Source organism: Ranitomeya imitator, chromosome 1 (assembly GCF_032444005.1).
Source record: "Ranitomeya imitator isolate aRanImi1 chromosome 1, aRanImi1.pri, whole genome shotgun sequence".
Taxonomy (NCBI): Eukaryota; Metazoa; Chordata; class Amphibia; order Anura; family Dendrobatidae; genus Ranitomeya; species Ranitomeya imitator.
The window spans coordinates 782537319-782563220 of NC_091282.1; the positions used below are offsets into that span (position 1 = coordinate 782537319).

At 45.3% G+C, this 25902-nt stretch overlaps 1 protein-coding gene across 1 annotated transcript in view; it reads left to right on the forward strand.

The window, feature by feature from the left end:
* UNC79 (unc-79 homolog, NALCN channel complex subunit) overlaps positions 1–25902 on the forward strand; it is a 305852-nt gene that overhangs the window by 219644 nt on the left and 60306 nt on the right. Inside the window, exons 25-29 of the mRNA XM_069737139.1 lie at positions 15371–15572; positions 19409–19588; positions 19906–19974; positions 20249–20535; positions 24877–25059. Coding sequence (XP_069593240.1) covers positions 15371–15572; positions 19409–19588; positions 19906–19974; positions 20249–20535; positions 24877–25059 — 921 coding nt within the window. The remainder of the gene's footprint in view (positions 1–15370; positions 15573–19408; positions 19589–19905; positions 19975–20248; positions 20536–24876; positions 25060–25902) is intronic.

Below are 25902 nucleotides of genomic sequence, written 5' to 3' on the forward strand. Positions count from 1 at the left end.
CTCAGTACTCTTAACCCCTTTACCCCCAAGGGTGGTTTGCACGTTAATGACCGGGCCAATTTTTACAATTCTGACCACTGTCCCTTTATGAGGTTATAACTCTGGAACGCTTCAATGGATCCTGGTGATTCTGACATTGTTTTCTCGTGACATATTGTACTTCATGACAATGGTAAAAATTATTTGATAGTACCTGCGTTTATTTGTGAAAAAAACGGAAATTTGGCGAAAATTATGAAAATTTCGCAATTTTCCAACTTTGAATTTTTATGCAATTAAATCACAGAGATATGTCACACAAAATACTTAATAAGTAACATTTCCCACATGTCTACTTTACATCAGCACAATTTTGGAACCAAAATTTTTTTTTGTTAGGGAGTTATAAGGGTTAAAAGTTGACCAGCAATTTCTCATATCTACAACACCATTTTATTTTAGGGACCACATCTCATTTGAAGTCATTTTGAGGGGTCTATATGATAGAAAATACCCAAGTGTGACACCATTCTAAAAACTACACCCCTCAAGGTGCTCAAAACCATATTCAAGAAGTTTATTAACCCTTCTGGTGCTTCACAGGAATTTTTTGAATGTTTAAATAAAAATGAACATTTAACTTTTTTTCACAAAAAATGTAATTCAGCTCCAATTTGTTTTATTTTACCAAGGGTAACAGGAGAAAATGGACCCCAAACATTGTTGTACAATTTGTCCTGAGTATGCCAATACCCCACATGTGGGGGTAAACCACTGTTTGGGCGCATGGCAGAGCTCGGAAGCGAAGGAGTGCCATTTGACTTTTCAATGCAAAATTGACTGGAATTGAGATGGGACGCCATGTTTCGTTTGGAGAGCCCCTGATGTGGCTAAACATTGAAACCCCCCACAAGTGACACCATTTTGGAAAGTAGACCCCCTAAGGAACTTATCTAGAGGTGTGGTGAGCACTTTGACCCACCAAGTGCTTCACAGAAGTTTATAATGTAGAACCGTAAAAATAAAAAATCATATTTTTTCACAAAAATTATCTTTTTGCCCCCAATTTTTTATTTTCCCAAGGGTAAGAGAAGAAATTGGACCCCAAAAGTTGTTGTACAATTTGTCCTGAGTACGCGGATACCCCATATGTGGGGGTAAACCACTGTTTGGGTGGATGGGAGAGCTCGGAAGGGAAGGAGCGCCGTTTGACTTTTCAAAGCAAAATTGACAGGAATTGAGATGGGACGCCATGTTGCGTTTGAAGAGCCACTGATGTGCCTAAACATTGAAACCCCCCACAAATGACACCATTTTGGAAAGTAGACCCCCTAAGGAACTTATCTAGAGGTGTGGTGAGCACTTTGACCCACCAAGTGCTTCACAGAAGTTTATAATGCAGAGCCGTAAAAATAAAACAAAATTTTTTTCCCACAAAAATTATTTTTTTAGCCCCCAGTTTTGTATTTTCCTGAGGGTAACAGGAGAAATTGGACCCCAAAATTTGTTGCCCAATTTGTCCTGAGTGCGATGATACACCATATGTGGGGGGAACCACTGTTTGGGCACATGGGAGGGCTCAGAAGGGAAGGAGTGCCATTTGAATGCAGACTTAGATGGAATGGTCTGCAGGTGTCACATTGCGTTTGCAGAGCCCCTAATGTACCTAAACAGTAGAAACCCCCCACAAGTGACACCATTTTGGAAAGTAGACCCCCTTAGGAACTTATCTAGATGTGTGCTGAGCGCTTTGACCCACCAAGGGCTTCACAGAAGTTTATAATGGAGAGCCGTAAAAATAAAACAAAAATTTTTTCCCACAAAAATTATTTTTTAGCCCCCAGTTTTGTATTTTTCCGAGGGTAAAAGGAGAAATTCGACCCCACAATTTGTTGTCCAATTTGTCCTGAGTGCGCTGATACCCCATATGTGGGGGGGAACCACTGTTTGGGCGCATGGGAGGGCTCGGAAGGGAAGGAGCTCCATTTGGAATGAGGACTTAGATGGAATGGTCTGCAGGTGTCACATTGCATTTGCAGAGCCCCTAATGTACCTAAACAGTAGAAACCTCCCACAAGTGACACCATTTTGGAAACTAGACCCCCTAAGGAACTCATCTAGATGTGTTGTGATAGCTTTGAACCCCCAAGTGTTTCACTACAGTTTGTAACGCAGAGCCGTGAAAATTAAAAAAAAAAATCTTTCCCCCCAAAATTATTTTTTAGCCCCCAGTTTTGTATTTTCCCGAGGGTAAGAGGAGAAATTCGACCCCAAAAGTTGTTGTCCAATTTGTCCTGAGTACGCTGATACCCCGTATGTTGGGGGAAACCAACGTTTGAGCGCATGGCAGAGCTCGGAAGGGAAGGAGCGCCATTTGGAATGCAGACTTAGATGGAATGGTCTGCAGACGTCACATTGCATTTGCAGAACCCCTAATGTACCTAAACAGTAGAAACCCCCCACAAGTGACCCCATATTGGAAACTAGACCCCCCAGGGAACTAATCTAGATGTGTTGTGAGAACTTTGAACCCCCAAGTGTTTCACTACAGTTTATAACGCAGAGCCGTGAAAATAAAAAATCTTTTTTTTCCCACAAAAAATATGTTTTAGCCCCGAGTTTTGTATTTTCCCAAGGGTAGCAGGAGAAATTGGACCCCAAAAGTTGTTGTCCTATTTGTCCTGAGTACGCTGATACCCCATATGTTGGGGTAAACCCCTGCTTGGGCACACGGGAGAGCTCGGAAGGGAAGAAGCACTGTTTTACTTTTTCAACGCAGAATTGGCTGGAATTGAGATCAGACGCCATGTCGCGTTTGGAGAGCCCCTGATGTGCCTAAACAGTGGAAACCCCCCAATTATAACTGAAACCCTAATCCAAACACATCCCTAACCCTAATCCCAACAGTAACCCTAACCACACCTCTAACCCTGACACACCCCTAACCCTAATCCCAACCCTATTCCCAACCGTAAATGTAATCTAAACCCTAACTGTAACTTTAGCCCCAACCCAAACTGTAGCCCTAGCCCTAACCCTAGCCCTAGCCCTAACCCTAGCCCTAACCCTAGCCCTAACCCTAGCCCTAACCCTAACCCTAGCCCTAACCCTAGCCCTAACCTTAGCCCTAACCCTAGCCCTAACCCTAACCCTAGCCCTAACCCTAGCCCTAACCCTAGCCCTAACCCTAGCCCTAACCCTAGCCCTAACTCTAACCCTAGCCCTAATGGGAAAATGGAAATAAATAAATTTTTTTAATTTTTCCCTAACTAAGGGGGTGATGAAGGGGGGTTTGATTTACTTTTATAGCGGGTTTTTTAGCGGATTTTTATGATTGGCAGCCGTCACACACTGAAAGACGCTTTTTATTGCAAAAAATATTTTTTGCGTTACCACATTTTGAGAGCTATAATTTTTCTATATTCTGGTCCACAGAGTCATGTGAGGTCTTGGTTTTTGCGGGACGAGTTGATGTTTTTATTGGTAACATTTTCGGGCACGTGACATTTTTTGATCGCTTTTTATTCCGATTTTTGTGAGGCAGAATGACCAAAAACCAGCTATTCATGAATTTCTTTTGGGGGAGGCGTTTATACCGTTCCGCGTTTGGTAAAATTGATGAAGCAGTTTTATTCTTCGGGTCAGTACGATTACAGCGACACCTCATTTATATCATTTTTTTATGTTTTGGCGCTTTTATACGATAAAAACTATTTTATAGAAAAAATAATTATTTTTGCATCGCTTTATTCTCAGGACTATAACTTTTTTATTTTTTTGCTGATGATGCTGTATGGCGGCTCGTTTTTTGCGGGACAAGATGACGTTTTCAGCGGTACCATGGTTAGTTATATCTGTCTTTTTGATCGCGTGTTATTCCACTTTTTGTTCGGCGGTATGATTATCAAGCGTTGTTTTTTGCCTCGTTTTTTTTTTTTTTTTCTTACGGTGTTTACTGAAGGGGTTAACTAGTGGGCCAGTTTTATAGGTCGGGCCGTTACGGACGCGGCGATACTAAATATGTGTACTTTTATTGTTTTGTTTTTTTTATTTAGATAAAGAAATGTATTTATGGGAATAATATTTTTATTTTTTTTTTCATTATTTTGGAATATTTTTTTTTATTTTTTTTTTACACATTTGAAATTTTTTTTTTTACTTTTTTACTTTGTCCCAGGGGGGGACATCACAGATCAGTGATCTGACAGTTTGCACAGCACTCTGTCAGATCACTGATCTGATAGGAGTGCAGGCTGCTTCACAGTGCCTGCTCTGAGCAGGCTCTGTGAAGCCACCTCCCTCCCTGCAGGACCCGGATCCGCGGCCATCTTGGATCCGGGGCTGGAGGGAGCAGGGAGGGAGGTGAGACCCTCGCAGCAACGCGATCACATCGCGTTGCTGCGGGGGGCTCAGGGAAGCCCGCAGGGAGCCCCCTCCCTGCGCGGTGCTTCCCTGTACCGCCGGCACATCGCGATCATCTTTGATCGCGGTGTGCCGGGGGTTAATGTGCCGGGGGCGGTCCGTGACCGCTCCTGGCACATAGTGCCGGATGTCAGCTGCGATAAACAGCTGACACCCGGCCGCGATCGGCGGCGCTCCCCCCGTGAGCGCTGCCGATCGCACATGACGTACTATTGCGTCCTTGGGAAGTAAAGCCCACCCCACATGGACGCAATAGTACGTCTAATGGCAGAAAGGGGTTAAGGGGCAAGTTTCCCCTCTGTCAATTCTTTTTCAATGGAATCAGGCTTCTAGTTCCCAGGTAAAGACTTTTCTTCAAGGAGTCGCCCAAATGGCACCTTCTTATAGTCCTCCGATAGATCCATGGGATCTTAACCTTTTCTTTGGCACACTCCAGCGTTCTCCGTTTGAGCCCATTCAAGACATTCCGTTTTCTCTCCTGTCATGAAAAGTTGCTTTCTTAGTTGCCATTACGTCCATCAGGAGTGTTTCTGAGTTAGCGGCATTATCTTGCCGTTCTCCGTTCCTGATTCTACATCAGGACAAGGTGGTTCTCAGATCTGTTCCTTCTTAGTTCCTACCTAAGGTGGTCTCTTCAGTTCACATTAATTTTTTTAACCATTAACTTTTTATTGTTCTATAAAGTCATACTTTACAACAATTTAGCCTTCAATCATCGTACATCATTACAATATCTTTCTCAATCATTTATCAGCTAAACATAATATTAATTTCTCCTTGCCTCATTGGGGGACACAGAACCATGGGTGTTATGCTTCTGCCATTAGGAGGCTGACACTAAGTTAATACAAAGAAAGTTAGCTCCTCCCCTGGAGTATACACCCTCATGCTGGCTCCCAGAGAACCAGTTCATGCTTAGTGTCCGTAGGAGGCACATGGGTCTGCTATTCAGACCAAAACCTCTTTTTTATTTTTACTTTTAATTTTTAATTCTTAAGATTATTTACCTGGATGAAGGGGCGACCTATCCTTTCAAGGCTCCGATCTCCCAGAACCAACAACAGGCGAGCACGTGGAGTGTCGCCTCTACGTATCCTCTCCTGCAGCGTGGGATGCCATGCCTGTGCTGTTTTTTAGGGGCGACAGGTTTCTTAAAGGGCACCGATCTCCCCGCTTCAACAGATGAGCACATGGAGTGTTGCCTCCATGTATCCTATTCTGCAGCCAGGCCTAATGCCGGGCAACCAGCCCTGTCTACCATGAATGAACCCCTTGGATGCACAGAGGCACCCTCCGTTTTGGCCTCCGTGCAGCCCCCACGGTCTAGCAGATGAAGCAAGGAGGCAGACGGTTCCTCTCCATCTCCTTATGAAAGGGAGAGTGGATTGAGGGTTTTTAACCTTATCCCTGCACCGTCCAGAAATCACCAGCGACAGCAGCTGCACAACGGAGTTACCTACAGTACAGCAAAGGTACCTGCAGCATCATCTGAAGGACACCTCCAGCCTCTCCGGGTAAGCGCTGAGAATTAGGGGGGCCTCTGAGCAGTTTGGGCACAGGCAGCAGACTTTTCCCGGCTGGGGAGACGTTTTTCTATTTTTTGGGCCTGGGTAAAAATTAAGTCCCTGGTTTTGGCCTTGTGCAGGCCAAAGCCCTGCCCCCACTATGACGTGTTCTGGTGGCCCCACCCACTTTTTTGGTGGTTCTCGTTCTGATCGAGAGGCGCCATGAAATCTCGTCGGCCATCTTCCTACACCCTGCCACAAGCTGACAGGGCCTTTGGATGCTCAAGAAGCCTCCAGCTTCTCGGATAGCGACGCGGAGTGTGTTTCTCATAGCTTGGACACCGGATCTGGGTAAGGAGCGCTGCATTAGCTCTCCCTTTCAGTATCCTTTCGTCTGTGGGAACCTTGATTAAGGGGGCACATAGGAGTACATCATGTCCCAGCCTCAGGCACCTAAAAAGTTCCATAAGACTCTTACAGTCTTCACTTCATGTAACTCCTGCCAGTCTGCGTTTCCAAAAGCTCAGAGTTCGCCGCTCTGCAAAGCTGTCACTCCAAATGTGCTCAGGAGACCCCTGCTGACACTAAGCCCAGTGTCCTTAGTCCCCCTGAGTGGGTCTCGTCTCTGTCGCAATCTATGACTTCTCTGGCCGAAGCGCTTGAATCCTTCAATGTTCCTTCTGGGGGATCGTGGAGTTCGCACATCTGAAGTAGAGGGACCCTCCCCAAACAGGAACAATCAGCTAGCAGGGGCCGCACACAATCTAGAAACTTGTAAGCTTCTAGGAGAGGCATACGTAGTACGTCTCTAGTACAATCACATGCCATGGAGTCTGTGAGCTCTGTTTCTCGTTCTCCCTCTCCAGACGTTGGTAGCGAACTCAATTCTGAGTATGAATGGGACGTCTCCTTAGATCCGGATTCGCCAGACTTTCAGAGGACGGTTGATTCTCTGATAGAGGCCGTTAACCATACTCTGAAGGTTGATGAAGACTCCGGCTCTGTGCCGGATCACGCTGTGTGCTTCAAAAAAGCTAAGCGGCCTCATAGAACATTCGCCATTCACTCTGAGTTTCAGGTCATAGTTAATCAACACAGGGAACGACCGGGTAAGCGCTTTACAGGACAAAAACTGCTTGAGGCAAAGTACCCTTTCTCAGCTGATCTGAGAAAAGATTGTGCCGAGTACCCTGTAGTAGACCTTCCAGTCTCTCACCTGGCATCCAAAACCCTTCTATCCCTGCCGGACAGATAATCTATTAAAAATCCCACAACCTGCCAGATTGAAAATTTGGCTCGATCTGTCTTCGAGGCCTCAGGTGGGGCTCTATATCCTTCCTTCGCTGCAGCATGGGTAGCTAAAGCAATGGTTTCCTGGTCGGAGACCTTAGCTTATTCAATTCAGAGCAGTAATCTTCCTCCGAAGGCAGCGCAGCTGGCTAGCCAGATTTCTCAGGCAATAGATTACCTGGTACACGCTTTGAATGCAGCTAACTGTGCTTCTCTGTCAGCGGCAAATGCCACCACCATCAGAAGGACTTTATGACTCAGAGAATGGAAAGTCTCTGACATCTCTTCCTTACCAGAGTGGGCGTTTATATGGAGAGAAGCTGGATCAGTTTATCTCGGATGCTACGGGAGGAATTAGCAAATTTCTTCCCCAGCAGAAGCTTAGGCGTCCTTTTTGGCGTCAACAACAAATCCGTTTTCGATCCTTTCGTGCCAATCCGGTTTGGTCCACTACCACTACCTCTTCAGGATCAGGATGCTCTCCACGCAGGAACCCAGACATCCTATAGGTCCAGTCAGCAATGGAAGGGTCGGCCCAAGCAGTCTGGATCTAAGGGATCTAGGTCCCAGAGATTTTCTGCCCAATGACTCATGGCGTTAACCGGTCGACACCAGCAGGGTAGGCGGTTGCCTGCTTTTTCACCAGGTCTGGCTCTCAGTCGTTCACGATAAATGGGTCAGAGACCTAGTGTCTTCCGGATACAAAATCGATTTTACTTTGTGTCTCCCAGCTCGTTTCTTTCCTTCCCGGCTTTACACATTGCGCATTGCAATGTGACCTTGTGCATGCACAGTATGCTTTGCCCAATTGTGGGCAAAGCTGAAAAGCACTATGGCGCATGCGCCAGTACTGCGCCGTACTGCTTTTCGGCTTTGCCTGCAGTTGGGCAAGCATACTGCGCATGCGCAAGGTCACATTGCAATGCGCACGCGCAAAATCTGTACGCGCTCTGCGAGATTCACGGCGAAGAATGCATACAGCAAGCCGAGGAGTGAGGGAACAGAGACAACGCCTTTGGACCGGACTGAACAGATTAACATACAGCGCTGGACAAATAAAAAAGGTTTTTATGGGTGATGCATGGAGTGTCAGAGGGTTTGAAATGTAGATGTGGAATGCATACCTGACAATCAATTAAATTATATTTTTAGCTGATAGAGCAAAAAAGTGGTGACAGGTTCCCTTTAACTTAGTGGCAGCAGCATACACCCACGGTCTGTGTCCCCCAATGAGTGGCTCAGAGATAAGAATTTTACGGTGAGTACACAAAAATCTCTATTTTAAACATAACTGCAGTAAATATGGGAAAAAGAAGGGGGAAGGGAAGGGGTGATAACTTCAGATTATTATACCTGTGTATTACCATTAATAACTCTATTACATCTCTACGACCACAGTGTTTAGTCTGAATGATAGCCAGCTATCCCATTTCCTGAGATATAATATTGTATTATTGGTGGGTGAAGCAATTATTTTCTCTGATAAACAATTGTCATTTACCAATGCTACAATTTCAGTCAATGATGGACATTTGGGTTTTTTCCAATATCCTGCAATCTTAATTTTTAGTAGCTATGAGGATGTGCACTGTCCGGAACTCGTGCGAAATTAAATCCAGGTCAATGGCCAGAAGCACCTACTATTTCCTAATTTTCATTGGGATGCCACTAAGTTGAGACACTAGATAGATTGCATCCCAGAGCTGCTTTATGGCAATTCCACCAGACATGCATCATATCTGCGTTAGCATCTCCGCACCTCCGGCACACATCTGAGGAGTTGCGGTAGATCTTGGACAATCTTTATGGTGTGAAGTACCACCTGTATAGCAGCTTGCTGGCCTTCTCCAGGTGATAGGGATACATTCTAAGGGTATGTGCACACATCCGGATTTCTTGCAGAAATTTCCTGAAGAAAACCGGAAATTTTCTGCAAGAGATCCGCATTTTTTTTTGCGTTTTTTTTGCGTTTTTTTTAGCATTTTGCAAGCGAAATTAGCTTGCAGAATGCTAAAGTTTTCCAAGCGATCTGTAGCATCGCTTGGAAAACTGACTGACAGGTTGGTCACACTTGTCAAACATACTGTTTGACAAGTGTGACCAACTTTTTACTATAGATGCTGCCTATGCCGCATCTATAGTAAAAAATAGAATGTTTAAAAATAATAAAAAAAATTAAAAAAATGGATATACTCACCCTGCAGACAGCCGATCTCCTCAGCGGCGTCCATTCCTATAGATGGTGTGTGTGTGCAGGACCTTCGATGACGTCGCGGTCACGTGAGCGGTCGCGCGACCAATCACAGGACCGCGACGTCATCGTAGGTCCTTCACACAGACCATCTATAGGAACAGAAGCGGCAGCATGCAGCGCAGAGAGGCGGGAAGACACCGGGGCCATCAGAGGGTAAGTATATGACTATTTTTTATTTTAATTCTTTTTTTTTTTTACTAATTATATGGTGCCCAGTCCGTGGAGGAGAGTCTCCTCTCCTCCACCCTGGGTACCAACCGCACATAATCTGCTTACTTCCCGCATGGTGTGCACAGCCCCATGTGGAAAGTAAGCAGATCAATGGACTCCTAGGTGTGTGGAATCCCCGCAATTCCGCATTTTTAATGAACATGTTGCTTTTTTTTCCGCAATGCGATTTTTTCGCGGGAAAAAAAAGCAACATTTGTACTAGAAATGCGGAATACACTGTAATTAATAGGAGGCATATGTAAGCGTTTTTTTCGCGTTTTTATCACGTTTTTATAGCAAAAAAACGCGAAAAATCCTGAACGTGTGCACATGGCCTAAGTGCACCAATCATTGAGAAGGATGTCTGCCATTGCCCCAGGGTAATCAGGGTAATCCCGCATTATAGATCCTTTTCCCATTTGTGGAGATTCGTGTCCAAAGAGGGGAACATCTCCTCCAGCATATGGTTGTAGCTTATGGATAGCGCTCTTATCTGCCGCACTGGGGTGAGGAGCATTGTATATAGTTTGGAAGGTTGTGAGAATACTATATCTTTTTTTCCCTGTCTTATTTGTAAATATTTCTGATCTTTATATGGAAGGTGGTATTTCTCTCTGATCATAGAGAAGGATAACAATATTCCTTCCTCATACATGTCCCCAATCAGTAGGACTCCCAGAGATTTCCAGTTTTGGATCTGGAGGTCCAGAATACACCGTTCCAAAGTCTCTATGGGGCTTTAGAGAGCACCAATTTAATAGTGTGCACTTTATTGATCAGTATGCTCCACACTGCCGGTTTGCATAGAATTTTGTTGAGGGGTGGGTTGTGGTATTGTGGTATTTTCCTGTAGATTGTAAAGGTATGCGTAGTAGTTTGAGAAGGTATTGGCAATTTCCATAGGGTTATATATTACCGCATGTTTTTTTGACGTTCTGTATGGTAGGCACAGTACCGCATAGGGAATGTGCCTCTGACTGCGGAGCCCCTGATAGATGAAGCTAGTAGGAAACACCGTGCAGTGCCAATTCCCCCCCTCACACTACTCCCACAGGTGATACACTAATTTGGACGCCCAGCTGACCAGCGGGAAGAGAGAGGAAGGGGCGTCCGGCCACACCCACAAGGGTTAAATCCAGGTGCCGGGGTCAGTCCCTTCCTCTTTCTCCCCAGCTGACCCTCTGGAAGCAATTGTCCCACCCTCCTTCCCTTACATATTGGCTAATGTTTTTGTGACGTTTAAAAATTGTTTTTAATACTTGAACCTTAAAGCTGACGATAATAATACTGTTAATTTTAAGTCACAGCGGAAGTGGAGGGATGGGCGAAGCTTCGTAGCCGCTCATTGGCTGGCCGCCTGACGGTCGCAGACTGGGCCCACAGCTGTGAGCCCGTTGCGAAATGTAATTTGCCCCTCCCTGCTTATCAAATTAATAAACTGTGACCGACTAGTTCAATCCATCTAAGCCTGTTCGTGTTGTCTTTTCGGGATTGGTGGTAGGGGGGAAGGCACTATTTACGACACACGGGTCTCCGCAGTCTGTGGGATAACCTTTGTTTGATCATTTTGGCTTTGATTTTGTTGGCTAGTATTTTGCCTGCTTTGTTTCCTTGTCAGTAATATTTGGCTTTGCTTTTCCATAGATTATGCTCGTATTTGTGTTGGAGCAGTTGGTATAGTTCATGCCTTAGTTCCTGTAGTTTTTGGAAAATTATATTTGTGGGGCTATGTTTGCATTTCTTCTAGTGCCGCTATGTTTTGATTTCCTTTATTTGGCATAATCTCGCTTTTTTATTTTGGGACGCTACTTGGAATAGTTTACCCTGGATGTAGGCCTTGTGTAGGCCTGTTGGTGAGGAGACATCAGGTGTTATTAATTGAGAAATATTATATTAGTACCTCCTGTAATTGGGGCCTAATTTTATGGGATGTGATTAAATAATTATTTACTCTCCATGGAGAATATGTCGGGTAGTTGTACCCCTCTGTAATTTGGCAGGAGATGGGGGGGTGATCCAACCAGGTGATGTTCCCTATCGTGGCCGTTTGGATATCCTGTAATAACCATTTATCTGTGACCATTAGATCAGTTCTGGAGTAGCCTCTATGTGAGTGTGAGTAGGAGGCTGCAGAACCTGCTAGATATCATAGAGTTCATCCGCTAGGAGGGTCTGAGAGAGTGATTGGTTATTTTCTTTCTTTTGAGGGTGTACCGATTTGTCAATGTTGGGGCAAGGGGTGATATTAAAGTCCCCGCAGACTAAAAGGGCACCTTTTTTAACCTTTGCTACTACAGCCAGGGTGTCTTTAAGAAATAGAACCTGCTTGGAATTAGGGGCGTAAATAGAGACAATTGTGTAGGTCTTGTTATTTATGCTGCAGACTAGGCCCTCATCGTCCACTATGCTAGTGATTAGCTGGAAGGTGACTGTGTTTTTTTATTGCAATTATTACTCTTTTTTTGTCAATTGCATGGGAGTGAAATACATTTGGGAAGTTTCTATTCTGCAGTCTGTGGGCGTCAGTGCTATTTAGGTGGGTTTCCTGAACGCATAATACGTCGGCTTTTAGGGATTGGGCCTCTTTCCATAGAAGGGATCTTTTGAACAGACTATTCAGCCCTTTTACTTTAATGCTGGGTGTTATGATCTGGTAGTTTAGGAACAACATGAGACAAGCTCTGAAGGAGGTGGTATCTGTACGGACCGCAAACTCTGAACCTAGCAGCATAACTAAAAATAGCCGTGGGGGGTACCTGACGCTCCCTAGACCCCTCGGCACAGCCTAAGATCTAACTTCCCCTAAAGATGGAACAGGAAACCTATCTTGCCTCAGAGAAAATCCCCAAAGGAAAGATAACCCCCCACAAATATTGACGGTGAGAGGAGGGGAAAATAACATACGCAGAAATGAAATCAGATTTTAGCATAGGAGGCCAGTCTAGCTTGATAGATAGGACAGGAAAGGATACTGTGCGGTCAGTATAAAAACTACAAAACAATCCACACAGAGTTTACAAAATCTCCACACCTGACTAAAGGTGTGGAGGGTAAATCTGCTTCCCAGAGCTTCCAGCTAACAGAAATAATCCATACTGACAAGCTGGACAAATATAGAATGCACAGAACAATAAGTCCACAACATGTGGACTGAAATGAGCAAAGCCAGAACTTATCTTTGCAGAACTGGTCAGGAAACCAGGAGAATCCAAGCAGAGATGTGAATCCAGCCAGGAAACATTGACAAGTAGCACAGGCTGAAGAAAGAGCCAGACTTAAATAGCGGAGCAGAAGAGACGATAAGTGGAGGCAGCTGATGACAGCTAACTCCAAGGAGCAGCCATACCACTAGAAACCACAAGAGGGAGCCCAAGAGCAGAACTCACAAAAGTGCCACTTACAACCACCGGAGGGAGCCCAAGAGCGGAATTCACAACAGCTGGGGATGTGAAGAACCATATACAAATTACAGATAAAATCTATATGTCACCACTAGACAAAAATGGGGGAATAACAAAAACCAAATCTTAGATTTGTGAAAAACGGTACCCGTTTAAAAAATAGAGTTCGGTTCTAAGGGACCCTTGTCCCTCCTGGATATGCTCCGTTATCCAGTGTATAGTGGGGGATATTGAGGGAAACAAAAATTCTCCTCTCCTGCCTCTGCAGACCATTGTAAAAGATAGTCTTCTGGTCTCCTGTTCATGTCCACTCTTTCATCAGTGTGGATGGCTTCTTCTTTGACGGGGATCTGGTCTCTTCGTCCACAATCGCCAGTGACCACTGCTGCAGCAGAGTCATGGCCTCTCGGGGGGGGGGGTGTCAGGACCTTCATGGCTCCTTTCTTGGTGACGATCAGCTTCACCGGGTAGCCCCACTTGTACGCAATCCTGTTGTCTCGTAAGATCTTGGTGGCTGTGGAGAACTCCCGCCTCCTGTTCAGGGTGACAGCGGAGAGGTTGTGAACACCAGGATGCCCCTAAACCTCTCCGGGAGCTCTGGTCAGCCCACAGCTGCTTTACTGATGTCTTTTTTGAAGTGGAAAAAGTGAAGTTGGACAATTACATCCCTGGGTGCAGAGGCGGGGGCACTTTCCGTGTGCGCTGTCTATTATGAGGTCTCGTTGCTCCGCTTCCGGGACAAGTGTGGTAAAAAAAATGTTAGGAACTCCTTCAATGTGTCTGCAGCAACACTTTATGGTATCCCCCTGAAGCGCAGATTGCTGCGTCTGGACTGGTCCACCAGCTTCAGTTTTAGGCCGGGGTCACACTTGCGAGTTCAACGTGAGAAACTTGCATGTGTCGCTCGCATCAAGCCCCATCACTGCCGCCGGCACTCGGGACCGTAGCGTGCGGCTGCATGTATTTTTGTGCAGCTGAACGCTCCAGTCCCGAGTGCTGGGACTTGATGCGAGAGACTCGCGCGAGTTTCTCGCATTGACCTCGCAAGTGTGACAGCGGTCTTAGAGCGGTGATCTCCTCATCTGCCTCATTGTGAGCGTCCACTAAGTGGTTGTGGGCAGTGGTGAACTCTTCCAGCTTCTCCTCAATGTGGACTGTTCTATCCCCTATGTGCACAATTTCTTTCTGTAGTGCAGTGAAGGCTGAGGTAATATCACTATGTATAGCCTGCTTTAGCTCGCCTAGCAGGAACTTTAGTGTGGCCTCTGTGATGGGGGGCAGAGCTGTGTCCTGTGTCAGGTGCATATACTTGTGGTTTGGTGCCTGATTTCTCCGAACTCTTGGATGGTGATCTGGCCAGCTCCTCCTGTGCCTGCTCCATACCACTGATGCTCCTCTCCGATGAGGTCTGACCCAATGTCAGGAGATCAGACCCCCACAGCGCTCCACACTGCCGTCGGCCGCATGGCGAGTGCTGCGGCAGCATCTTGATTTTTCCCGGGCACAGGTACAAAGACCGTGATCCTGCCCGGCGCTGCTCCCCTGCTCCTGGTAATGCGCCCCATCGCCAACCAGAGCTTTACAGATTTGTATAGCCGCGACCTGGTCGTCTTTGCACACCTTCTCGAGGTTTCAAAGGGTTCATACTCATGCTTCGTCTGATGCAGGCCTGGGAAGGAAGGTGCAGCAGGCGGCGGTTATGCGTCGGCCGACCTAAGTCTGTTTCCTTTGCATTCCTTTTGTTCCCACCCTTGGGACTGCTTTGGATGTCTCATGGTTACCGATGTCCCCCAGTGAAGTGATAAAAGAGGGATTTTTGGTACTCACCGTAAAATCTCTTTCTTGGAGTTTTCATTGAGGGACACAATACCCTCCCTAAATACCTCTATTGGGCCAATGTGCTTTTTTTGTTGGGTTGGTAAAAACGTTGAGTTTTGGTTGCTTGTCCTATTGCTTTAACACTAACAGAGGTGCATTGTGCCTGTCGGTGGGTGTATACTGCTGAGGAGTAGCTATTTTTCTTTTTTGCCTAGTGTAAGCCTCCCAGTGGCAGCAGCATACACCCATGGTTACCTGTGTCCCCTACTGAAGGCTCCAAGAAAGAGATTCTAACTAGAGTACCAAAAATCCCTCTTTTGCAGCACTTTTTTAAAGGTGTTCATGCTAATTAGCTGCAGTTCAGCTGAATCTACAAATTAAGCGGACAGTTATCTAATGTGTAAAGGGGTGTCCTGCCTCTACAATGAAGAATCAGAGATATTACATTTAAAGTGCATTTTTCCATCTTGGCTCCTTTTCTCTCTTTGCAGGGTCTTTGCCTTTGCCTGGATTTCCAGTTTGACACTGTGGTGAAGGATCGGCCGACAATCCTCAGCAAGCTGCTTCTCCTTCATTTCCTGAAGCAAGACATCCCTGCTCTGAGCTGGGAGTTCTTTGTGAACAGATTTGACACATTGTCCCTGGAGGCTCAGCTACACCTTGATTGCAACAAGGAATTCCCATTCCCTACAAGTAAGGCTTCTTTCACACTAGCGTCGGGCCCGGCCCGTCGCAGTGCGTCGGGCCGAGGTTACCGACGCTAGCGTTGCCTCCGCCGCACAACGGGTGCAGCGGATGCTGCTTTTCAGCGCATCCGCTGCCCCATTGTGAGGTGCGGGGAGGTGGGGGAGGAGTTCCGGCCGCGCATGCGCGGTCGGAAAAGACGGTCCGTCGGCTGCAAAAAATGTTACATGGAACGTTTTTTGCGGCCGACGGTCGGCCGAAAAACGGCGCAACCGTCGCGCGACGGTTGCGACGTGTGGCAATCCGTCGCAATGCGTCGCGTAATGTTAGTCAATGGAGAAAAAACGCATCCTGCAAACACTTTTGCAGGATGCGTTTTTTCTGCAAAACGACGCATTGTGACGGATTGCAGTTAACGCTAGTGTGAAAGTAGCCTAAGGCCTGGGCTATGTATTAATCCATGTCCCGAAAGTTACTAAAATTCTCTTTTCCTGGTGCAGTCACTGTGTACATGCATTACATTACTGACCCTTATACTGATCCTGAGTTACATCCTGTATTATACTTCAGAACTGCATTCACTATTCTGCTGGTGCAGTCACTAAGTACATACAGTACATTACATTACTGATCCTGTGTTACATCCTGTATTATATTCCAGAGCTGCACTCACTGTTCTGCTGGTGGAGTCACCGTGTACATACATTACATTACTGATCCTGAGTTACAGACTGTATTACACTGCAGAGCGGCACTCACTATTCTGCTGGTGCAGTCACCGTGTACATACATTACATTACTGATCCTGTACTGATCCTGAGTTACATCCTGTATTATATTCCAGAGCTGCACTAACTATTCTGCTGGTGCAGGTAAAAAAAAAAAATAATAATAATAATAATGTGAACCCCACGGTAGTGACATCAAGTCCACGGCTTAGTAATGGAGAGGCGTTTATAAGACATCTATCCATTGCTAATCATATACCGTATTTTTCGGACTATGTATGCACTTGTTTCCTCCCAAAATGTGGAGGAAAATGGGTGGTGCATCTTATAGTCCAGATATATTGGCTCTGTCTGTGGTGGGGACGTGGGGGAGCTGTAACGGAGGAGCAGCGGGTGACAGAGGAAGGATCTGGTGGCTCCAGCTAAGTCCTGTGCCCGCTGCTAAAGAGAAATGAATATGCACTGCATTCTACGCCCATGGGCGTGGAGGGCAATGAATATTCATTTCTTCCTGGAATCCTGGTGTGATTGTTTGGCCCCATCCCCTTGCTGGTTTGATTGGCTCCATCCCCTTGCTGGTATATTGGCCCCATCCCAGTCCTGGTATCCATGGCCCCATCACCTTCCTACCTTCCTCCGCAGCCTCGCAGTCACAGCATCCTGCTCCAGTGCCAGCAGCTGCTTAATGCTTGTAACCAGCGCATGGCAGGGACATCATGCGCTGCTCACAAGCAGAGCACAGCTTCCGTTATACTCACCGGGTGTTCATCAGAGATCGCAGTGAGTATTCATTCCTCTTCAGTAGTGCACACTGTCAGCCGCCTGCTTCCTACTGCTGCCGACGGTCACGTGTGCCGATACATAAAAGAAATGAATATTCAGAATACCAGAATAAGGATGGGCCATGCATACCAGGATGGGGATGATGGCTATGCATACCAGGATAGGGATGAAGGAACCATATTTACCAGGATAGGTGACCTTAAGTACAGAATTGACCACATTTTTTGCTTCAGTTTTGTTTTTTTTCTTATTTCCTCCTCTAAAACCTAGGTGCGTCTTATGGTCCGTTGCGTCTTATAGTCCGAAAAATATGGTAGCTACATTGTAAATAAGCACACAGCAAGAATAAAGCCTTTTATTTTAAATAAAACAAAACACTTTTACTTTTTTATTTAAAAATGACAAACCTCAGTGAGATCACCGCTAGCACCGTGAGAAAGCTTCACAGTGCAGAGGTGAGTTCGCCGAGAGAATTTGACTGCAGTGAATTTGAACTGTATTTGCACATGACGGCGCAACAAACACCCTGTGTTCAGGGGGCTGAACCCAAACAGTAACACGGACTTCCTAGTGAAGTCCGTGTTCGATGTCCGTGCCCGAACAGTAGGTCTTTGGTACGGACACTGAACTTTACTGTTCGGGTTCACCCATCTCTAATCCTGAGTTACATCCTGTATTATTCTCCAGAGCTAGTGCAGCTATGGTATTCTGCTGGTGCAATCACTGTGTACATGCATTATAATACTGATCCTGAGTTACATCCTGTATTATACTCCAGAGCTGCACTTACTATTCTGCTGGTGCAGTCGCTGTGTACATATATTACATTACTGATCGTATACTGATCCTGAGTTACATCCTGTATTATTCTCCAGAGCTGCACTTACTATTCTGCTGGTGCAGTCACTGTGTACATACATTACATTACTGATCCTGAGTTACATCCTGTATTATACTCCAGAGCTGCACTTACTATTCTGCTGGTGCAGTCACTGTGTACATACATTACATTACTGATCCTGAGTTACATCCTGTATTATACTCTAGAGCTGCACTCACTATTCTGCTGGTGCAGTCACTGTGTACATACATTACATTACTGATCCTGAGTTACATCCTGTATTGTACTCCAGAGCTGCACTCACTATTCTGCTGGTGCAGCCACTGTGTACATGCATTACTGATCCTGAGTTACATCCTGTATTATACCCCAGAGCTGCACTTACTATTCTGCTGGTGCAGTCACTGTGTACATACATTACATTACTGATCCTGAGTTACATCCTATATTATTCTCCAGAGCTGCACTCACTATTCTGCTGGTGTAGTCACTGTGTACATACATTACATTACTGATCCTGAGTTACACCCTGTATTATACCCCAGAGCTGCACTCACTATTCTGCTGGTGCAGTCACTGTGTACATACATTACATTACTGATCCTGAGTTACATCCTGTATTATACTCCAGAGCTGCACTTACTATTCTGCTGGTGCAGTCACTGTGTACATACATTACATTACTGATCCTGAGTTACATCCTGTATTATACTCCATAGCTGCACTCACTATTCTGCTATTACAGTCACTGTGTACATACATTACATAACTTGATCCTGTACTGATCCTGAGTTACATCCTGTATTATACTCCAGAGCTGCACTCACTATTCTGCTGGTGCAGTCACTGTGTACATACATTACATTACTGATCCTGAGTTACATCCTGTATTATTCTCCAGAGCTGCACTTACTGTTCTGCTGGTGCAGTCACTGTGTACATACATTACATTACTGATCCTGAGTTACATCCTGTATTATACTCCAGAGCTACACTCACTATTCAGGTAGTACAGTCACGGTGTACATACATTGCGATCCTGAGTTACATCCTGTATTATACTCCAGAGCTGTATTCACTCTTCTGCTAGTACAGTCACTGTGTACATACATTACATTACTGATCTTGTACTGATCCTGAGTTACATCCTGTATTATACTCCAGAGCTGCACTCACTATTCTGCAGGTGCAGTCACTGTGTACATACATTGCAAACCTGAGTTACCTCCTGTATTATACTCCAGAGCTGCATTCACTATTCTGCTGGTGCAGTCACTGTGTACATATGTTACATTACTGATCCTGAGTTACATCCTGTATTATACTCCAGAGCTGCAATCACTATTCTGCTGGTGCAGTCACTGTGTACAAACATTACATTGCTAATCCTATACTGATCCTGAGTTCCCTCCTACTCCAGAGCTGCGCTCACAGTTCTGCAGTCCTTTTTCTTATACTTGTCTTCTCTCCTTTTGCTCTCTGTTATTATGTAGCGATCACAGCAGTGAGGACAAATGTTGCTAATTTAAGTGACGCCGCCATGTGGAAGATCAAAAGAGCACGATTTGCACGCAACCGACAGAAAAGCGTTCGATCCCTGCGAGACAGCGTGAAAGGAGCTGGAGAATCCAAGAGAGCGCTCTCCCTGCCAGAGACTCTCAGCACCAAAATCCGTTGAGTATTGAGTAATGCGCCCCTCGCCCTATGTTGTGCCTTCATTTCAGTGTTAATCATCAGTCTCATTTATTAAATTGGTACCATCCCCACAATCCACCTTCCCTCTCTGTGCTCTACAGTTCACTTAATCTATTGCTCCCTGTTATCAGCCATTATAGGTTGGGAAGAGGCTGACTGTAGTGTTCTTTAACAAGATAAGCAGATATCCTCTATTTGCAGAATTTTGGGATAGCAACATATGAACTCTCGGTCGGCATTTTCGTGACATGTCATTGCTCAGCGTCATCTCAGGTTCGATATTTTCTCTATTTAGCTGTCAGGTTGACAAGACACGAGCAGTCTGCACCAGCACTCGGTGTCGGTACGGCGGAGCAAGCTCAGGGTGAGTCTGCGGGAGACTGTGACTTAGTGCACAATCTGTCTCCTCCCGATGGCAGATAACTGTCTCTCTAGTGCCCCCTTTAGATCGTCTTCCTACACGTCCATGTGTGGCCTATAAGTGAGCCTTATTAAATAACAGGCGCCTAGAGCGCACTCAAGCACCTCCATTTCATAGATGGTTGAGATCCCATCTGCTAGTTAAAAGGATTGTTCGCCTTGGTCTCTTGCTTTGGCTGCACCTGTGCCACCAGCTGAACATTTACCTTTATGAACAGGTCAAGAGTCTCCAGAAAATGACAACATAATCAAGGATCCTTTGCCAGAAGATGCAGGGATCGACCACCAAACGGTGCACCACCTCATCACCGTACTCATGAAGTTCATGGCCAAGGACAAGAGCAGCGCCGAAGCCGACATCAGTAGTGCCAAAGCTTTTAACACTGTGAAACGCCATTTGTACGTGCTGCTGGGCTTCGATCAGCAGGAGGGGTGTTTCATGATCGCTCCTCAAAAAATGCGCACATCTACGTGCTTCAATGCGTTCATTGCAGGAATAGCACAGGTATGATGACTGGATCTATCAGCCATACAGCTGCCATTATGCCTCCAGCTGCACATTTCATCCAGCTTTCCCAGAGATCCTTTTTTTTCTATAATGAGATCCTACTAGCAACTAATGGCAATGAATGCCCACACGGTCTTATGCCACCACTGCTGACAAGCTCAGATGCAATTGGCAAGGAGCCTTGGGGTGCATTCAGACCACATGGATGCCATAAATTACGGTCCCTGTTATGTCCTCAAGTCCTGCCCTGACCACATGTCTCCTGACCTGAACTAAAAGTCTCATAGGCACATAGAGACACCTAACTATATAGACACTTATAGAGGCATGTAGAGTAGGTATATAGAGGCATAGCGGTATATAGAATCGCGTATCAAATAGAGGCATATACTGTAGGTATATAGAGGCATACATGTAGGTATGTATTGGTATATTGGTATATAGGAGCATGCAGCAAATAGAGGCATATACTGTAGGTATATAGAGGCATACATGTAGGTATGTGGAGGTATATTGGTATATAGGAGCACGCAGCAAATAGAGGCATATACTGTAGGTATATAGAGGCATACATGTAGGTATGTAGAGGTATATTGGTATATAGGAGCACGCAGCAAATAGAGGCATATACTGTAGGTATATAGAGGCATACATGTAGGTATGTAGAGGTATATTGGTATATAGGAGCACGCAGCAAATAGAGGCATATACTGTAGGTATATAGAGGCATACATGTAGGTATGTAGAGGTATATTGGTATATAGGAGCACGCAGCAAATAGAGGCATATACTGTAGGTATATAGAGGCATACATGTAGGTATGTAGAGGTATATTGTTATATAGGCGCATGTGGCAAATAGAGGCATATACTGTAGATATATATAGGCATATAGGGATATAGAAGCACTTATCAAGTAGAGGCGTATAATGTAGGTATATAGAGGCATATAGGTACATAGAAACACTTAGCAAGTAGAGGCATATACTGTAGGTATATAGAGGCATACATATAGGTATTGTGACAGAGTCACTGGTGTTGTACATGAGGGGAGATATGTGTCACAAAGGTTGCTTTCCTGCGTGATGTCAAAGCCATAAGTGTTTTCTCCAGCATGATATGTGCTGAGAGCAATCCAGTCGCTATATGGGCCTGGCTTTCAAGGTGGGTAGGTCAGAGATGGGCAGGATGCCTACCCACCATATCTCCACCTCCAGGATGTGGTTGGAGGGAGTTAAATGTCCAGCCTTTTTTTTTCTCTGCTTGTGTTGTGTGGAGGAAGGAATCCTCTGTACTGAAGCTCCTGTGAGAGCTGCCATAGGTGTTGTCCCAGAAGGACTGGACTGGACTGTGTATGAACTGTTTACTTTCTTTTCAGCAGGACAGGCTGTTTATCTGTTACCATTTTGGGTTACTGGGTTATGATGCAATAAACCACAGAGAGTTTTTAACCAAACATGGTCCTGGGTCTACCTCGAGGAGCAGCTAAGCGTGTCAACCCCTCACAGTATGTAGAGACATATAGGTATATAGACACACTTAGAAAGTAGATGCATATACAGTGGGGAAAAAAGTATTTAGTCAACCACCAATTGTGCAAGTTCTCCCACTTAGGGTATGTGCACACGTTGCGGTTTATTTTCCGCTGCATGTCAATTCTTTGTGCGAATTCCGCAGCGTTTTACACCTGCTCCATAATTGGAATCCGCGGGTGTAAAAACGCATGTAAACAGGTAGACCACAACTATGAGAGTCAAAATGAGAAAACAAATCCAGAAAATCACCTTGTCTGATTTGGCAAGATTTGTTTTGCAAATTATGGTTGAAAATAAGTATTTGGTCATTAACAAAAGTTCATCTCAATATTTTGTTATATATCCTTTGTTGGCAATGACAGTGGTCAAACGTTTTCTGTAAGTCTTCACAAGGTTGCCACACACTGTTGGTGGTATGTTGGCCTATTCCTCCATGCAGATCTCCTCTAGAGCAGTGATGTTTTGGGCCTGTCGCTGGGCAAAGCAGACTTTCAACTTTCTTCAAAGGTTTTCTATGGGGTTGAGATCTGGAGACTGGCTAGGCCACTCCAGGACCTTCATATGCCTCTTACGAAGCCACTCCTTCATTGCCCTGGCGTGTGCTTGGGATCATTATCATGCTGAAAGATCCATCCACGTTTCATCTTCAATGCCCTTGCTGATGTAAGGAGGTTTGCACTCAAAATCTCACGATATACAGTACAGACCAAAAGTTTGGACACACCTTCTCATTTAAAGATTTTTCTGTAATTTCATGACTATGAAAATCGTACATTCACACTGAAGGCATCAAAATTATGAATTAACACATGTGGAATTATATACTTAACAAAAAAGTGTGAAACTGAAATTATGTCTTATATTCTAGGTTCTTCAAAGTAGCCACCTTTTGCTTTGATGGCTGCTTTGCACACTCTTGGCATTCTCTGAGTCCCTGGCGGCGTAGTGTGTTACTGATGGTAGCCTTTGTTACGGTGGTCCCAGCTCTATGCAGGTCATTCACTTGGTCCCCCCGTGTGGTTTTGGGAATTTTGCTCACCTTCCTAAGGTACCGTCACATTTAGTGATGCTTCAGCGATCTAGACAACGATCCCGATCGCTGCAGCGTCGCTGTGTGGTCGCTGGAGAGCTGTCACACAGACAGCTCTCCAGCGACCAACGATGCCGTCCCCGGGTAACCAGGGTAAACATCGGGTTACTAAGTGCAGGGCCGCGCTTAGTAACCCGATGTTTACCCTGGTTACCAGCGTAAACGTAAAAAAAAAAAAAAAACACTACATACTTACCTTCCGGTGTCTGTCCCCCGGCGCTGTGCACTTACTGTGAGCGCCAGCCGGAAAGCACAGCCGGGGGACAGACACCGGAATGTAAGTATGTAGTGTTTGTTTTTTTTTACGTTTATGCTGGTAACCAGGGTAAACATCGGGTTACTAAGCGCTGCCCTGCGCTTAGTAACCCGATGTTTACCCTGGTTACCAGTGAAGACATCGCTGAATAGGCGTCACACACGCCGATTCAGTGATGTCTGCGGGAGTCCAGCGACGAAATAAAGTTCTGGACTTTCTGTGCCGACCAACGATGTCACAGCAGGATCCTGATCGCTGTTGCCTGTCAAACTGAACGATATCGCTAGCCAGGACGCTGCAACGTCACGGATCGCTAGCGATATCATTCAGTGTGAAGGTACCTTTAAAGAAGAAGTTAAAGGTCTGTGAGAGCCAGAAATCTTGCATGTTTTTAGGTGACCAAATACTTATTTTCCATCATAATTTGCAAAATAAATCTTGCCAAATCAGACAAGGTGATTTTCTGGATTTGTTTTCTCATTTTGACTCTTATTTTTTTAAGAGGGATAACTTGCATACGTGGCTGACTACATACTTTTTTTTCCCACTGTACGGTAGGTATATAGAGGCTTTAGGTTCAGGTGTGGAGACTCGCAGTCCAGCCTAGGAGTAGCAGCAATAATACAGATCCTACAGTATATAAACCTCTGGCACAACATGGTCGTGTGTGAATCCAGCCTCCTGTTTCACCTTTTCCATAAATGCCCCTGCTTTATCGGTCATTGCTAAATTCTCACAGTCTGCGGAAACGAGGCCAAGTTTTATTAATCTTAAATTCATTCTAAGTTTTGGAATTTCCTTTCTCATGATTAAAATTATCGCATATCGCATAATTTACCGTGACTGACTTCCGGGGGAAGACGGGTTAAGATAATTATACATGATTTTTAATGACAACTAGAGCTTCCCTCCATTAACAGCGGAAATGAAGAGTTTATTCACTATCAGACCACATGGCCGGCTAATGAACACTCGTTCTTCTCCACGGGGCCCCTAAGAGCCACCTTTGCCCCCTTTCTGTAAAAGCAATAACTATAGAAGTGTTAAATCTATTGGTTCGTGAATGTAATGCCTGAGGTACAGTGAAATATTTAGAATTGAGAGTCCTCAGTGGTTGATACCTTTTAATGGCTAACTGAAAAGATGGTAACAAATTGCAAGCTTTCGAAAGCTTGCAATTTGTTACCATCTTTTCAGTTAGCCATTAAAAGGTATCAACCACTGAGGACTCTCAATTCTAAATATTTTTCTATCCACTGGCTAACACGGTACCAAGATATATTTCTTTCCTGTATCAAAAGTGAGGTACAGTGAACACTGACACACAGACAGCTGTAGTTTTCAGGGTCTGGAGAAAGCTGGGTGACGGCATATAGCAGTGCATCACAACCCCTAGACTTATATGTGGACGGTGCGTATATTTCTGGTGTCTGATCGGTGATGCTGCTTGTGTTGTAGGTGATGGATTATAACATCAACTTGGGGAAGCATCTTCTGCCTCTCGTTGTTCAAGTCCTGAAATACTGCACGTGCCCCCAGCTCAGGCATTACTTCCAGCAACCCCCGCGCTGCTCGCTCTGGTCTCTGAGGCCGCACATCCGGCAGATGTGGCTGAAAGCGCTCCTCGTCATCCTCTATAAGGTATGGTGGTCATTTCCACTCACTGACTTTCTGCTGAGTTTGTCCTTATACACAGTAGCTGATCAGAAGAAGCAGAGCTGCAGTATAAAGTGTGGAGCCTCTGAGGAGGTGGACTTAAAGGGGGTGTCCAGTGCTGCTCACTACTGCATTGGAGGTATACGGTGCCGATGATGTTACCACCACACATATCTACCGAATCTTGTACATGATTTCCAGGGATTGTGCACATGTCCTAATCTGATGTACAGGACAAACATGCATGCTTCTCAGGTATGTGGGGTCATAACATCATCAGAAGTGAACGGCACTGAACAACCCCTTTAATACTACCTCAGCCTTTATTAGACCATAATTGTGCGCTAATGGAGCAGTGCCGAAGTGTAAAGTATTTACTCGGTTTCAATTGATTTAATCAAACACTATGTTCTTACACACTTGGATCCATATTAATACATTCCTGCTGTATGGTCCCTGTGCTGTCAGCGGCAGACTGTGGGGTCTTTCAGCAGTCCCCTGAGTTTGTCTTGGTTTATACAAGTAGCCCATTAATATGCAGACCTCTCCTTCATACGGCGGCTGAATATGGAAATAACCAGACCTGGGTCACCTTTATTCCATATGTCTGTCATTTCTGGTGACACATAGTGCTCCGACTGTCTGTCAGCTGTCACAGAACCGTCGGCTCTTGCCAGGTGAGACAATTCGCCATGGACCATGGGGAATACATTAATAAATCAGCTAATGATGGGCAGATCCGTCCAGGCAGTCACTGCTGATGGGATGTACAGCACCCAGACCATGTGGAGGCACTATGGCACTTGTAGTTCCCCAGCAGAGAATGAT